At 34.9% G+C, this 17,290-nt stretch overlaps 1 protein-coding gene across 2 annotated transcripts; it reads right to left on the bottom strand.

The window, feature by feature from the left end:
- Positions 1 to 124: 124 nt before the first annotated feature.
- Positions 125 to 7,395, bottom strand: plst-1 (Calponin-homology (CH) domain-containing protein). 2 transcript variants are annotated; one of them, NM_001307510.2, is made up of 5 exons: positions 7,005 to 7,395; positions 5,457 to 5,590; positions 4,327 to 4,483; positions 2,293 to 2,669; positions 125 to 1,412 (listed from the first exon to the last, which is right to left on the bottom strand). In NM_001307510.2, the coding sequence occupies exons 1-5, from the start codon at positions 7,330 to 7,332 to the stop codon at positions 1,296 to 1,298; spliced, it is 1,113 nt and encodes a 370-aa protein (NP_001294439.1). In that variant the 5' UTR covers positions 7,333 to 7,395; the 3' UTR covers positions 125 to 1,295. The 2 variants fall into 2 exon arrangements, with proteins under 2 accessions (NP_001294439.1, NP_001294438.1); NM_001307509.2 differs by having other exon boundaries at positions 133 to 1,412; positions 5,457 to 5,581.
- Between the last annotated feature and the right edge of the window lie 9,895 nt (positions 7,396 to 17,290).

Genomic DNA, 17,290 nt, shown 5'->3' with positions numbered 1-17,290 from the left:
TTAGAAATTTCGATTTCAAACATTTTGGAATTTTTAATCCTAATTCTAGCTTTTTGAGACGCTTCATTTTTTTTTTTTTGATTTTTTGTCAAAAAACCCGAAAATTTTCAATTTTGTCCTAATTAATTTTTTTTTGAAATTTTATTGGCAGCGCAAAAGCCGAAAAACTATTAAAATTTTTGGAAAATTCATCTGAATAATAATAATAATATGGATAACAGGAAGGTTGGGAAAAGCTTCGAACAACCGGTCGGGAATTCACAGTGAATTTGTTGGGGGGTGCCGGCTCGGATTGAAGAAGCTCAGCAGCAATGGGGAAATTGGTCAAATAACTGGAAAAATGAGAAGAGTGAGATAAGAGAGATTAGAAGAGATAATTTTGAATTTTTGACGAGTTGTTCACAGAGTGTTAGATTTCGGATTTTGGGAGAAAAAGCGGCGAGTTTTCGGGATTTTTTTAAAAAATATTTTTTTTGGGATTTTTTCGAAATTTCTACCAAAATCCGAATTAGATTTTTGGAGTAAAAAAATCCGATAATTATTCAAATTTCGATTTGAAATATCGGAAAAATTGCCGATTTCTCGGTAAAAATGCGGGCTGAAAAATTACAGAAAGGTCTTGAAAGAAATTTTGATTTTCCAGAGAAATTTCAGAAAAACCGAAAAAATCCGTTTTTTGGCTGAAATTCTTGGAAAACTCAAAAACTGAAATTTTAAGAGCAAAAATCGAAAAATTTGCAGATTTTTCACCAAAAATGTGAAAAATCTTCAAAAAAGTCAAAATTTCGCGAAATTTCAGTAAAAAATTTAGATAAATCCGTTTTGAGCTAAAATACCTCGAAAAACTCAACTTTTGCAATTTTTCAGCGTAAAAAGGGTCCAAAAATTTGAAAAACTCAATTTTTTCCAAATTTAGGCTAGAAACTCGATTTTTCGGGTAAAAAATATTCAAAAAAAACCGCCAATTTTCCACCAAAAATCCGAGAAAAAAGGCGAAAATTAGTAGAAATACACGAAAAAAATACGGGAGGGGTTAAATGCAATAGAAAAAAATCAGTAACAAACGGAGGAGCAAATGAGCAATTAAAGTGAAAAAAAATTGGAAAAAAGTGATTTGCCACGTGGCAATGAGTGGGGAGAAATTGAATATATCACATTTAAAGCTTACGGGACGCAATTTTTGTGAGAAAAAAGATGGAAAAACGGGAAAATAGAGATATATATATGGAGGAAAATTTGTATTTCCGCGATTTTTTTTCGGCGGGAAATTCAAGAAATTCGAAATTTTTGCAGAACTAATTTCCATTAATCATCGGAACAATTGGAGCAGAAGCTGCTCCTTGCTTCATATCGGGAAGATAGTCACGAGCCATTAGACATGCAAACACTGTCAACACCATTTTTGGCTTCACCTGAAAACAATTTGGGGTTTTGGACGATTTTCAGAGCTTTTCGGAGCATTTTTTTTTGAGATTTTAGAGCAAAATTGTAGATTTTTCAAACATTTTCTGGAAATTATGTGTTTTACAATCATTTTGATATAAAAATTTCCGGCAAATCGGCAATTTGTCAGAAAATAAAAATTCCCGGCAAATGGGCAATTTCTCAGAAAATAAGAATTTCCGTCAAATCGGCAATTTCTCAGAAAATAAAAATTCCCGGCAAATCGCCAATCTGCCAGAAAATAAATATTTCCGGCAAACCGGCAATTTGCCAGGAAATAAAAATTTCCGGCAAATGGGCAATTTGTCAGAAAATAAAAATTCCCGGCAAATGGGCAATCTGCCAGAAAATAAATATTTCCGGCAAATCGCCAATTTGCTAGAGAATAAAAATTTCCGGCAAATCGGCAATTTGCCAGGAAATAAAAATTTCCGGCAAACCGGCAATTTGTCAGAAAATAAAAATTCCCGGCAAATGGGCAATCTGCCAGAAAATAAATATTACCGGCAAATCGCCAATTTGCCAAAAAAAAATCCGGCAAATCAGCAAATTGCCAGAATTGAAAATTAGCCGTATTTGCCGGGAAAAAAACAAATTTCCATCCAAAATCTCGAATTTTCAGTCATTTTTCTCCGTTTTTCTCCAATTTTTCAAGTTTTTAGTGAGATTTTAGCCGAAAATCTCCAACTTCTGGAATTTTTTTGCTTCAAATTCCGAAATCATTGATTTTTCATGATTTTCAGTCATTTTTCTTAAAATTTCCACGTTTTTGATTAAATTTCAACTGAAAATTTCAAATTTTCAGTCATTTTTCTCCGTTTTTCTTCAATTTTTCGGGGTAATATTAACCTCAACAATATCCTCTGGCAACGCGTAAATCTTTGCTCCAATCTTTCGTCCACAAGTGATTGCATATTTTGCATTTGACATTTTATCCTCATTACTTTTGCCACTTTTCACCAAACTATGATCAATAACGTTTGGTTTAATTGCATCAATCAGATCCAATACAACTTTTCCATCGGAAATTGCCGGGTCTTGGAACGATCGAATTGATGTGGATTTTCCAGAATTTTTGAGCTTTTCGTTAACCCATGCAACAATATCCTTATCAGCTGGCAGGGAATCACCAGATTGAGTACATTGAGCAAGAACTGAGAGGGTATAGGCACGCATTAGCTGCCAAACGAGAGCTAATGTCAATGTTTGATTGCCGTCGTAGATATCTGTAACGAAAAATGTTGGTAAATTTGGAGAAAAATGCGATTTTTTGGACAAATTTTTTTTTGTCAAAAAAGTTCGTTCTCATCAAAATTTTGGCCCATTTTCGGCAATTTTGGCAATTTTGAAGTTTTCAGAGCTTTTCGTAGCAAATTTCTGAGATTTTTCTGTTTTTTCGAGCATAATTTGGAGCAAGCTGAGCTCTTTTGCGAATTTTGAGCATTTTCAGAAAAAAAGGATTTTTAAGCGATTTTTTATTTCAAAAATATGAAATTTCCTAAAATTGAAAATTGTGCTCTTTTTTATGGCATTTTATCGGTTTTTTGGGTGAAATTTGTAAAAATATTCAATTTTTTCTCTGAAAAAGTGGATTTTTTTTTTTTTGGAAAATTCCATATCTTCATGTTTTTTTTGGTATTTTTTTTCAATAAAAGCACATATTTTTCGTTATTTCAGCAAAAAATATCTATCTCAATTTGAAAAAATTATAATTTTCAGTAATTTCCTAATCATTTTTATGATTTTTTCCAGATTTCTCTTTCAAAATTTCACGCTTTTTACAGTTAGTTACGCCAAAAATCTCAAAATTTGTCCAGTTTTCAGCCAAATTCTTGGTATTTCTGAAGAATTTCTCTCTACCTTTTCCCTGAATTCCGACAAGTGAGAATCTGAGCTGTTTTCCAAGAAAAATTGGGTAAATTTGGAGAAAAATACGATTTTTTTTTTTGGAAAAATTTTGGTTTTAGGATGGAAATTTTTGGATTTTAGGGTGGAAATTTGAATTTTTTGGGAACTTTTTAGATTTTCGGGGGGAAAATTAATATTTTTTGGAAAATGTCTAGTTTTTTGCGTGAAAAATTAGGTTTTTAGGAATTTAAAAAAAGGAAAATCTGAATGAAAATGAATTTCACCCAAGTTTTTGGGTTTTTGTGATAACATTAGAGTTTGGAAGGTTTTTAGGGAACTTTTGTGTGGAAAATTAGATTTTTTTGGGTTTTTTTTTGTTGGAAAATTTAAATGAAAACCATAAATTTTTGTGTTTTTTTTTGAGTCGGCGGGTTGTATGAAAATTTCGATTTGCTGATTTTTATTTCGGAAAATAAAAATTTATAAAGCGAATATAATTCTCCGTTTTCAGCAAATTCTTTAGTCAAAAATCTGCCGATTTCAGCATTTTAGACCAAAAATCAGCCAAATTTTCATGGGTTTCGAATTTTTGTCATAATTTTCCGTAAAAATTCCAAAAAATTTTAAGTATCTACTATAAAATTTGATTTTTAGAAAATTTTCAGATTTTTAGCTGCAAAATGGAGAAAAATTGAAATTTTTCGTGTTTTAATACAGAACTTACGGAAAAATTCAAGATTTTCATTTAAAAATCAATTTTTTTTCGATTTTTCCAGTTTTTCACAAATTTACAGTTGATCAATCCAGACAATTTTCAGTCAAAAAATTAAGATTTTTCACCAAAAAAAACGGAAATTATTAAATTTTTAGCGATTTTCAACAAAAAAAAAAGAATTCTCCGTTTTCAGCAAATTCTTTAGTCAAAAATCTGCCGATTTCAGCATTTTCAGACCAAAAATCAGCCAAATTTTCATGGGTTTCGTAAATTTTTGTCATAATTTTCCGTAAAAATTCCAAAAAATTTTAAGTATCAACCTTTTCCCTGAATTCCGACAAGTGAGAATCTGAGCTGTTTTCCAAGTTCAACAGCATAATTGCAATTCTGAATTTGATCCATCATTCCTCGAAGCTTATGGAATGTCCGTACAACTCGTTTCCATGTTACCATTCCCGGTCGGATTATATCGTAAAGCTGAAATTCTTTTTTTGAAAATTATAGCGAAAAATGCGGAAAAACTGCGAATTTTCTGCAAAAACTCGCAAAATTGGCATTTTTTTTTGACTGAAAATTTAAAAAATTTAAACATCGCATCGATTGAAAGTGCGCCCCATTGAGAAAATCTTCAAAATTTGAATTTTGAGTGATTTTCTCAATGAAGCGCACATGCTGTAACTGTGAAATTTGAATTTTTGGTACAAAAATACGGATTTTCCGAAAAAATTGGCAAGTTTTAGATCTTTTTTTAGGGCAAATTCACACCGAATTTTGCCGAAATTTCGCCGTTAAAATGAGGTTTTTCTGAATTTATTGATTTTTCGCAGGGCAAAATTGATTTTTCCTGAACTTTTGTCCATTTTTCGCCGGAAAATGCAATTTTTCCGGATTTCCATTGATTTTCCGCCGGAAATATCGATTTTTCCGGAATTTTGTTAAACTTCCGCCGATTTCTCGGTAAAAATGCGGGCTGAAAAATTACACAAAGGTCTTGAAAATTTTGATTTTCCACAGAAATTTCAGAAAAACCGAAAAAATCCGTTTTTCGGCTGAAATTCTTGGAAAACTCAAAAACTGAAATTTTCAGAGCAAAAATCGAATAATTTGCAGATTTTTCACAAAAAATGTGAAAAATCTTCAAAAAAGTCAAAATTTCGCGAAATTTCAGTAAAAAATTTAGATAAATCCGTTTTGAGCTAAAATACCTCGAAAAACTCAACTTTTGCAATTTTTCTGAATATTTTTGTCCATTTTTCGCCGGAAAATGCAATTTTTCCGGATTTTTATTGATTTTCCGCCGGAAATATCGATTTATCCGGAATTTTGTTAAACTTCCGCCGGAAAATTAGATTTTTTTCGATTTTTGTCAAATTTCCGCCGGGAAAATCGGTTTTTCCGGAATTTTGTCCATTTTTCGCCGGAAAACTCGGGGTTTTCATCCAATTTTTACCTGGAAAATGACGACACCATTTTGAAGATCAGCATACAACCAATTAACATATGGATCAACACCCATTGAATTCATCCAATTTCTATATGTTTTCTCTTCACGTGTCTCTTCGATGACGTCTTCCACTGAAAAACCTCCGAAAAACGATTAGAAACTGTTCGGAAATGTGGGGAATTTTGGTATTTTTCGTGTTTTAAAAATTCAAATTTCTATTGAATTTTTCGAAAAAGAAGTCAATTTTTCATCTTTTTGAAGTAATTTTTTACTCAAAAATTTCAATTTTTGCCAGAAAATTGGCTGAAAATTCATAAAATTTGATTTTTAGAAAATTTTCAGATTTTTAGCTGCAATATGGAGAAAAATTGAAATTTTTCGTGTTTCAATACACAACTTACGGAAAAATTCAAGATTTTCATGTAAAAATCAATTTTTTCGATTTTTCCAGTTTTTCACAAATTTACAGTTGAATCCAGACAATTTTCAGTCAAAAATTAAGATTTTTCACCAAAAAAAAAAACGCAAATTATTCAATTTTTAGCGATTTTCAACAAAAAATGCAATTTTTTCGCTGCAAATTCAGAATTTGAGCGATTTCCAGCAAAAAAAATTCAGATTTTTCATTAAATATCGACAATTGGCCAATTTTTAGCGATTTGAAGTCAAAAACTCCGAATTTTTCTTCAAAAATCGTTTGAAAATCTGAAAAAGTCGATTTCCAGCAAAAAAAATTCATTTTTTATTAAAAATCGAATTTTTAGCTTTATTTTTTTGTCGAAAATTGCCTGTAATTTTGAAAATGACGATTTTTAGTGTAAAAATTTGAAAAATTGATCAATTTTTAACGATTTTCTACAAGAAACTCCATTTTTTCGCTGAAAATTTAAAATTTAATTGATTTTCAGTAAAAAATGTCGAACTTTTCATCAAAAAATCGAAAATTAATCGATTTTTAGAGATTTTAAGTAAAAAGGTTAAAATTGATCAAGTTTTAGTGGTTTTCAGTTAAATATTTTAGATTTTTCGCCAAAAGTCGCCCCTAAAATTCTGAAAAAGACGATTTTCGGCCAGAAATTTCAAATTTTTCGCCAAAAATCGCTTAAAATTTGAAAATGACAACTTCCAGCGATTTTAATTAAAAAAGGTCCGATTTTTTCGCTGAAATTCGCTTAAAATTCTGAAAATGAAAATGAGAAAATGATTTTTGTTCAAAATTTCCGATTTTTCTCAAAAAATGGCGATTATCAGTCTAAAAAATAAGATTTTTCATCGAAAATTCACCGAAAGTCGCCTAAAATTCTGAAAATGACGATTTTTAGCCAAAAATTTCAAATTTTTCACCAAAAAAATGAAAAAATTTGAAATTTTTGGCTAAAAATCGTCATTTTCAGAATTCTAGTCGACTTCGGTGAGTCGGTGAATTTTCGATGAAAAATCTTATTTTTTATTTTTTTATCGGACCTTTTTTAATTAAAATCGCTGGAAGTTGTCATTTTGAAATTTTGAAATTTTTTATTTTTCAGTCAATTTTCGACTTTTTCAAAAACTCACCAACTTCATCCGCTCCCGGATCCGGCAAATTTGGATGTTTATTGAACAAATTGGCAACAAAAGCCAAGTTTAATTTGTAATTTCCGGCTGCCACATCAGTTGCTGTCACAAATTCCCGACAATCAAGCTTCTCGGCTTCATCTAACATTGCTCCGGCTCTTGGGACATTTCCATGGACTCCGAGTGGAGATAACGTGACACCGGAGCCATTTGGAGCAATTTGATGGAGCAAATGAGTATAAATCTCTGAATCGACAATATCTGATGTGAAATTGTGTAGGCGACGTTGAGTTCCAGCACGTTCCAAATGATAATTAACCCATCTCATGAGAATTTCTTCTGGGGACAGACGCCGGAGATCTTCAAGAGTTTCACCGTCGCGGAGCAGTCTGGAAATTTGTGGATTTTCAGAGTTTTTAGAGCAAAAAACTCGAAAAAATTGGAAAAAATCTGGATTTCTGTCATTGAAAATAGTGAAAACTAGACTGAATTTTTTGGTGAAAATTGGCCCCCAAATCGCATCGAAAACCTGGAAAATACAGATTTTTAGTCAAAATTACCGAAAACTTGAGCAATTAGGGCAAAAAAATCAACGTTTTCAGGTAATTTTTGGCTGAAAAAATCGAGTTTTCTAGAAATCACTGCAACTTTTTCCTCACGAGGGACGAGGAAAAGTGGTTTCTAGGCCATGGCCGAGGGGCCGACAAGTTTCAGCGGCCATTTATCTTGCTTTGTTTTCCGCCTGTTTTCTTTCGTTATTCATCGATTTTTTTCGTTTTATCTTAATAAAACTGATAAATAAATATTTTTTGCAGATGCTAAAACAATTTCCAAGTAAAAAAATCATGTATTCAGTGGGCAAGCAGCGGTGAAAGTGGTCAATGTAAAATGATGGATTACGGGAATACAAAACCTAAACTTTTTCTGAAACATGATACATATGATGCTTAGATGCTGAAATTACCTGATTTTCATAACGAGACCGCTGAAAAAGTTTTGAGGTTTCCAAAATTCAACTTTTTTGGTGAAAAAGTCGAGATTTTCGCACAAAAAGTTGAATTTTGAAAACCTCAAAACTTTTTCAGCGGTCTTGATATGAAAATTAGGTAATTTCAGCATCTAAGCATCATATGTTTCAGAAAAAGTTTAGGTTTTGTATTCCCGTAATCCATCATATTACATTGCCCACTTTCACCGCTGCTTGCCGACTGAATACATTATTTTTTTTACTTGGAAATTGTTTCAGCATCTGCAAAAAATATTTATTTATCAGTTTTGATAAGAAAAAACGGAAAAAATCGATGAAAAACGAAAGAAAACAGGCGGAAAACAAAGCAAGATAAATGGCCGCTGAAACTTGTCGGCCCCTCGGCCATGGCCTAGAAACAACAAGAGGGTTTAAAAGATTTTCCGTCGAAAATTCAAGTTTTCAATGGAAAAATCTCTAAAAATCCCGCGGATTTCAAACCTTTTTCGGGTCAAATATATGATTTTTTCAGACAGGAAAAAATTAAAAACTACGTTGTTTTTCAGTAGAAAACCACAAATTTCTTGGTTACTTCAACCAAAAGAAAATGTTTGGATCAAAAATGTTCAGATTCCCAAAAAATTGGAAAAAATACCAAAAATCCTGGAGATTTCTGCGCATTTTCGTATGAAAAATCTTTTTTTTTTTGGAAAATTTGTGGAAATTCCAAAAAATTCGATTTCTTGTAGAAAAAAATCTTGGAGATTTCAGAATTTTTTTGCCTTGGAAAAACCTAAGAATCCTGGTGATTTCAGGACTTTTTCGGACAAAATTCAGATTTTTCAACGAAAAATTGAAAAATCAGAAATTTTCCGTGTGAAAAATGCAATTTTTGGTAAAAAATCGTGGATATTCAGAGTTTCGAAAGTTCAAAATCAGATTTTTCCGCAGAAAATTATGGAAATTCCAAAAAGGTTGACTTTTTGTTTAAAAAATCAGTATCATGGAGATTATATAATGGTTTTTTCGTGGAAAAACTAAAAATCCAATGGATTTCAGGTCTTTTCCGGTTCAAAAATTCGATTTTTCTTCGAAAAATCGATAATTCTAGCCTTTTCCGTGTGAAAAATCCAATTTTCCGTAGAAAAAAGCTCCCAAACTTTTCCCGAAATCACATTTTCTCGACAAGAAAAGGGGTCATCTCACCGTCTCAGAGAGATGCTAATTACCATCCGGAACGAACAAATTGTCGAAACAACACTTGAGGGAAGACACCGAAACCAAGTTTTTTTTTCCCATCCCGTCTTTCCTCCGTCCAAGAGAATCGGAACGTTGGAGGAAAAAAATCTGCGGCTCCGGCAGGCAGGTGAGGCCTAACACCTTTTGCACACACACATCACGGAGGGAAACTGAACTCACTGAATTAATCGAAAAATCGGAAAAATTCGGGTTTTTAATAATAAAAACGGGCATTTTTGCAGTTTCAGCGGAAAATTATCAATTTCAGCGCTTGATTCTACAAAACTGTGTTTTTTGACAGTTTCTCGAAATTCCAAAACATTTCAACTTATATTATAAGTGCTGGAAATCCAGATTTTTCGACAAATCGAAAGCTGAAAAGTCGATTTTCAGTTGAGTTCAAGCCAAATCTTGGGAAATTTTCAGAAATGAGAATTTTCGCCAATGCCGGATGCCGAGAAAAGCCTATTTTAAACTTTATTTCAGCCACATTTCGAAAAATTTCCCGATTTTTTCCTGAATATTATTCCAGATTTCGCGCGGAAATTTTTGAGAAATTTCCATCGATTTTCAGCCAAAATTTGGAAAATTTTCGGTCTCGAAAACCCATTTTTAGCGGAATTTCAGCTAAATTTCTGCGAAATCTTTGTAAATTTCCAGAAATGTGAGCTTCTGTCTTAATTTCTCGGAAATCTCTCTCCGAAATATGAATTTCAAGCGTAATAACTTTGAAAATCCGTAATTTTTTCAGAAATTGAATTTTTCTCGCACTTTACAGGAAAACTGCCCGAAAAGATACAAATATCGAAATTCCGGCATTCTACAGGTCAAAATTGTTGGAAAAAGTTGTTGAATTTTCAGTCTAAAACCTCAACTTTTCGCAAAAAAACCAAACAAAATGCTTCTCCGCTTAACGCCGTGGTCAAAAGAAAGGAAGATGATGGCACGCGGGGGAAAAAAACGGCGAAAAGTCGAAATTCAAACAGTTAGCTGACTGAAGAAAGAGTGCGAGGCGCCCAGAGAGATTGAAGATTCCGAAGAGACGCAGACACTCACACAGAGGACAATTCCTTAAAGGAAACACCTTCGGAAGGGGGCTGGCGGGGCGTATGTCATCCAGATGGCAGATTTTTGGAATTTTTTCGTCAAATTCAAAAATTTCGAAATTGAAAATCCTGAGAATTTTCGCTTATCTGCGACAATCTTTAGCCTTCCAGTGATAACGAAAATTCGGATTTTTTTTTGAAGATTCCAGAAATCTTGAAATTCTCAAAAGTTCTCAAAACCGCAATTTGTCGGTTGCCGATAATTTTCTAATATAGGAAATTTCCAACAAATATTTGAAAAACGGCAATTTTTGCACCAAATTCTGAATTTTTTGTTGCCGAAATTCAAAATTTTGGTGTTCCATCTCGAGTCGAAATTTTGAAAAATCGGGTTTCACAAGAAATCCGAGATTTCGAGCTGATTTTCGGCGTAACCTCAGTGATTCAAAATCTAGAGGTTCAAATTGGTGCCAATCAGGTCCTGAAACATTGAAAAATCGCCGGGAATCCGGATAAATGCTAACGTTAGCCCGAAAATATGACGAATCGGGATGAAAACGATAAGAATCTCGCGGCTTTTCGGCATTTTCGATGAATTTTATGAGAAGGACGACGGAAGGAAGGAAGGACAATGATGGATTAATTATCTTCATTCCATCCTCCTTCTATCCATTTCGATTATGTTTTCCGAGAGGAGAAGTCTGACTAACTAAGCAGATGAGAAACTACTGTGAAATCACAGCTTCCGGGGGGAAAAGTCGCCATTTTTGAGTGACCGATTTTGAAAAATTGACATTTTCGGTAAATCGGCAATTTTCGAGTAGTAGAGTTTTTTTTTTAGAAAACTCTGCAACTCACAATAACCCGATATTTCAGGAAGTAGGCAGTTTTCAAATAGGATAGGCAGGCGCAGTTTCATGGCCTGCCTTTCGCCTATTTTTGCATTTTTACTATCAATTTGATAAAAATCAAATTAAGCATAAGGAACGGGGATTGAGGCAGGCGGAGGCTGCCTTAAGGTCAGGCAGGCAGGCAGGCAGGCGTTTAACGCCTACGTGGAAGCCCTAGATTTAAGAACACTCAGCAATTTACAAAAACACCAAATTTTTAACAATTTGGACATTTTCGAATATGAGGCGAGAGGTAGGCGGAGGTCGCCTTGAGGTCAGGCAGGCAGGCCTATATAGAAGTCCTAGATTTCAGAAAACTCAAAAAAAAAACCAAATTTTCAGCAGCGGGAGGAAAAAATGGTTGTTTTCGAAAATAATACTTTTAAAAATCCGAATTTTCAGAAAATCACCACTTTTTCGGGTAGTAAACTATCGAAAATGGACAAATTGGGCAGATTTTACTCTCAGAAAATCCTTTAAGTTTGGGTTTAAAGGGAAATTAAGGACTGCTGTCAAGGAAGTCGAAAATTCAAAATTCTTCAAAAAATCACCAGAAGAAATCATAAATTTCCGGGCTTTTAACCCAAAAATTCAGGAAAAACTCAGCGTAGGCGCCGCTTTTCACACAAAAATTGAAAAGGTGACTAACTCGAAGAATTCATTTTTTCCAAAAATGGGTTGAAAAACGGTTTTTTTCGCTCGTTAGACAAACATTCTCACACTACTACAGTCGAAATAGTAGAGACGGAGGGAGGAAAAAAGGCAACAAACACACACACACAAATGCATGTTTTATACTCTTTTATAGGCGAGTACTCTCCTCCATCGCCTTGCCCATGCCTCTTTAGGGAAATACATCAACGTTTTTTTTTCGATGATGAGTCATTATTATTCGATACTGTTCTCTGTCATTACATCATCACAGGAGCCTCTGAGAGGAAGCAGTGATGATTAATGCATCTTAAAGCAGATAGCAGAAAAGTTCAGAATTTCACAAAATTTTTAAGATGAAAAATACCAAAAACTTGGAATTCGGGGAACTTGAAATGAAAATTTTAAAACTTTCAGTTTCAGTCCAATTTCTTGGTGTTATGGGTTTTAGTTCTGAAATCACACAACAGTAATTTACAGAACTTTTTCGGAAAGTGAAGCTTCCTGGTAGGCAGGCTCGGTTTCAGGTTTTTTCCTGACGCCTGCCTGAAACTTGCCCGCCTCATGCCGGCCTTTTGCCTATTTTCTGCATTTAGACGTGAATTTTCAGATGCTCATTGAGGCCAGAGGCAGGCGGAGGTCACCTGGTCACCTGGTCAGGCAGGTAGGCGTTTTAACGCCTACATGGAAGGCCTAGGGAAGAGTGGCTGAAATTTAGAAAATAATCAGATGGCAGAATCCGAATTTCGCTTGAAACTTGCTGGTAAGATTTGAATTCAGAATTTCACAAATTTTCTGGCAAACTGCCAAAAATTTCGAATTCTGATGAGTTTCAAATTTTTTAGTCGCCAAATTACAGTGAAATTTGGATTTTTTTAAAGGTTAAAACCTACCTGATTTTTTTTTTGGAATTTGCCAAAATCGGGTTACTGTAGTTTCACAGTTCTTTCAGAAAATTCGAAAATTTCACACTTTTTTTGGGGGAAAAATTTGCGATTTTCATCAATTTTGACCGATTTGATCCGAATTTTTTTCCCCGCGATTTTTCTCGCAACGTATCGACGATGCGGAACACCTTTTGTACGGTTTTTGTCAAACTTTTTCAAACTTTTTTATCCGAAGCGAAAAGTAAACAGTAACCAGGCGACAAGGTATGCCGAGATCAATGATGCGTGTGGACCAGGAAACTTGGCACCGTGCCAAATATCGGAAAACTCTTAATTTTGAGAGTTTTAGGCTAATTTTAGCTTTAAAAAACTCAAAAAATCGAATTTTGACGGGAAAACCTCAAAAGTTACTCATTTGTGTGGGCAAAATCGGCCTCAAAAAATTCGAAAACATTTTTCTGCGAAAAATCGTTATTTTCTGATTTATCGAAGGTCAAAACTTGGCACAAAGCCAAGATGTTTTATATACAAGTTTATTAAGCTTAAATTCATTTTTTGAAGCTCTTTTGACCTCAAAAATTCATTTTTCAGCGAAAAATCCGGATTTTTGACGAAAGAAACCCTCAAAATTAGCCTCCAAGACAACAAAAACAACGACCAGAGAGGTGTAGAGAGAAATAAGACGCAAAAACCGAATCCAAATCGGTCAACACAGAGTGAGTAAGAGGAAAGAAAACCAGTTTCTTAAGTTGTTGAACGTACAAAACTCTCATCCTTTTCCTCAGTCGCCCTCCCATTTCGAAAAACGTTTTTAATTGACGACTTACGTATGGAGGAGATGGTTCTGTTTTTGTTGCCCAATTTTAGGATTTTTCCCTGAATTTTGGCATTAAAATCGCAATTTTATGCCAAATTTCATGCCAGTGTGTTGTCTGAGGGACATTAAGCTCCGAAAACTTGAAAAATATGATTTTTCAAGCGTTTTCGTGTCAAGCTTAAGCTTTTTAATGGCAGTAGAAACGATTTTCGTATTGAAAATCTACTTTTCCACTACTAAAGCTTGTGAAACTGAGAAAAAATTCGGAAATTTAAGGGGTTTAGCCTAAAAAATATCCATTTTTCACAGGAAAACTCGAAAATTATCACAGAATTCTGTGAAAATCACAGAATAATGTACAATATGGGAATTACATTCTCCAGAACCGGAAATCGACAAAAATGCGATATTCTTGGCTGAAAAAAGCTACTTCCGTAGTTTTTTTAGCTCGAAAAAGTCACTTTTTGAGCCTAAAATCCACAGAGGAAAGTCAGTTTTCCACAGTAAATACTCGAAAATATGCCGAAAATCGGCTTAATCTTCACTGTTCCAACTGGGGGAATAGTTGAAGAGATGCCTGTCTCACTGTTCTGGCCGCAATAGTTCTCTATGGTCAAAAAACTTGGAACCATGCCAAAAAACCAAACTGGAACCGGACAAAGATATGGAAACTGTCCTTCGCGAAATGAGAGGAGAATCGCCAAAAAAAAAAAACTTGGCACTTGTGTGCAAACAAATGCAAACAATAGATTGAACGTGGGACATCGTGGGTTTTTCTGGGAAATCCAGTGATTTAAGGCCAAAAATTGATTTAAAATTTCAGATTTTTCCACTGAAAATAGCCTGCAGGAGGGAGATTTGCTGGAAAATCCAACGGGTTATTTATGCTGGAAATTCTGATTTTTTACGAGAAAAACCATCGAATTTCGGCTGAAAATTGACTTTTTACGGTCAAAAGCGTTGAAAAATCTGATTTTTTCCACTAAAAATGTCTAAAATGAAGCTTCCAGGTGAACAATGTACTTGACGAGTACTTCAGAATTGACGGTGTTCACGGAAAAAAGTATCAGATGACACAAAATTGACACTCGACACGGCTTCTTCCTCTTTTTGAGGTAGGAAATCGACGATTTTCGGATAGTTTTCAAGTTGACTTGAACTTTTTTCCGGCAAATTCGGCAAACTGGCATTTTGCCGGAAATTTTAAACTTCCGCCAATTTGCCGATTTGCCAAATATTTTCAATTCCGGCAATTTGCTGATTTGCAAAAATTCTAAACTCCAGCAATTTGCTGATGTGCCGGAAATTTCAAGTCCGGCAATTTACCGATTTGCCGGAAATTTTAAACTTCCGCCAATTTGCCGATTTGCCAAATATTTTCAATTCCGGCAATTTGCTGATTTGCAAAAATTCTAAATTCCAGCAATTTGCTGATTTGCCGGAAATTTCAAGTCCGGCAATTTACCGATTTGCTGGAATTTTAAATAATTCGCCGGTTTGCCCGAAACTTCAATTCTGGCAATTTGCCGGTTTGCAAGAAATTCTAAATTTCAGCAATTTGCTGATTTGCCGGAAATTTCAAGTCCGGCAATTTACCGATTTGCTGGAATTTTACATAATTCGCCGGTTTGCCGGAAACTTCAATTCTGGCAATTTGCTGATTTGCCGGAAATTTCAAGTCCGGCAATTTACCGATTTGCTGGAATTTTAAATAATTCGCCGGTTTGCCCGAAACTTCAATTCTGGCAATTTGCCGGTTTGCAAGAAATTCTAAATTTCAGCAATTTGCTGATTTGCCGGAAATTTCAAGTCCGGCAATTTACCGATTTGCTGGAATTTTACATAATTCGCCGGTTTGCCGGAAACTTCAATTCTGGCAATTTGCTGATTTGCCGGAAATTTCAAGTCCGGCAATTTACCGATTTGCTGGAATTTTAAATAATTCGCCGGTTTGCCGGAAACTTCAATTCTGGCAATTTGCCGGTTTGCAAGAAATTCTAAATTTCAGCAATTTGCTGATTTGCCGGAAATTTCAAGTCCGGCAATTTACCGATTTGCTGGAATTTTACATAATTCGCCGGTTTGCCGGAAACTTCAATTCTGGCAATTTGCCGATTTGCCGGAAATTTCAAGTCCGGCAATTTACCGATTTGCTGGAATTTTAAATAATTCGCCGGTTTGCCGGAAACTTCAATTCTGGCAATTTGCCGATTTGCCGGAAATTTCAAGTCCGGCAATTTACCGATTTGCTGGAATTTTACATAATTCGCCGGTTTGCCGGAAACTTCAATTCTGGCAATTTGCCGATTTGCCGGAAACTTCAATTCCGGCAATTTGCCGATTTGCTGGAATTTTAAATAATTCGCCGGTTTGCCGGAAACTTCAATTCTGGCAATTTGCCGATTTGCCGGAAATTTCAATTCCGGCAATTTGCCGATTTGCTGGAATTTTAAATAATTCGCCGGTTTGCCGGAAACTTCAATTCTGGCAATTTGCCGATTTGCCGGAAACTTCAATTCCGGCAATTTGCCGATTTGCTGGAATTTTAAATAATTCGCCGATTTGCGAAAATTTCAATTCCGCCAATTTGCCGATTCGCCAAATATTTTCAATTCCTGCAATTTGCCGACTTGCAAGAAATTCTAAATTTCAGCAATTTGCTGATTTGCCGGAAATTTCAAGTCCGGCAATTTACCGATTTGCTGGAATTTTACATAATTCGCCGGTTTGCCGGAAACTTCAATTCTGGCAATTTGCCGATTTGCCGGAAATTTCAAGTCCGGCAATTTACCGATTTGCTGGAATTTTAAATAATTCGCCGGTTTGCCGGAAACTTCAATTCTGGCAATTTGCCGATTTGCCGGAAATTTCAAGTCCGGCAATTTACCGATTTGCTGGAATTTTACATAATTCGCCGGTTTGCCGGAAACTTCAATTCTGGCAATTTGCCGATTTGCCGGAAACTTCAATTCCGGCAATTTGCCGATTTGCTGGAATTTTAAATAATTCGCCGGTTTGCCGGAAACTTCAATTCTGGCAATTTGCCGATTTGCCGGAAACTTCAATTCCGGCAATTTGCCGATTTGCTGGAATTTTAAATAATTCGCCGGTTTGCCGGAAACTTCAATTCTGGCAATTTGCCGATTTGCCGGAAACTTCAATTCCGGCAATTTGCCGATTTGCTGGAATTTTAAATAATTCGCCGATTTGCGAAAATTTCAATTCCGCCAATTTGCCGATTCGCCAAATATTTTCAATTCCTGCAATTTGCCGACTTGCAAGAAATTCTAAATTTCAGCAATTTGCTGATTTGCCGGAAATTTCAAGTCCGGCAATTTACCGATTTGCTGGAATTTTACATAATTCGCCGGTTTGCCGGAAACTTCAATTCTGGCAATTTGCCGATTTGCCGGAAACTTCAAGTCCGGCAATTTACCGATTTGCTGGAATTTTAAATAATTCGCCGGTTTGCCGGAAACTTCAATTCTGGCAATTTGCCGATTTGCCGGAAATTTCAAGTCCGGCAATTTACCGATTTGCTGGAATTTTAAATAATTCGCCGGTTTGCCGGAAATTTCAATTTTGGCAATTTGCCGATTTGCCGGAAATTTCAAGTCCGGCAATTTACCGATTTGCTGGAATTTTACATAATTCGCCGGTTTGCCGGAAATTTCAATTCTGGCAATTTGCCGATTTGCCGGAAATTTCAATTCCGGCAATTTGCCGATTTGCTGGAATTTTAAATAATTCGCCGGTTTGCCGGAAACTTCAATTCTGGCAATTTGCCGA

Source organism: Caenorhabditis elegans, chromosome IV (genome assembly GCF_000002985.6).
Source record: "Caenorhabditis elegans chromosome IV".
Classification (NCBI taxonomy): Eukaryota; Metazoa; Nematoda; class Chromadorea; order Rhabditida; family Rhabditidae; genus Caenorhabditis; species Caenorhabditis elegans.
This window is presented reverse-complemented; position numbering and strand designations above follow the sequence as displayed.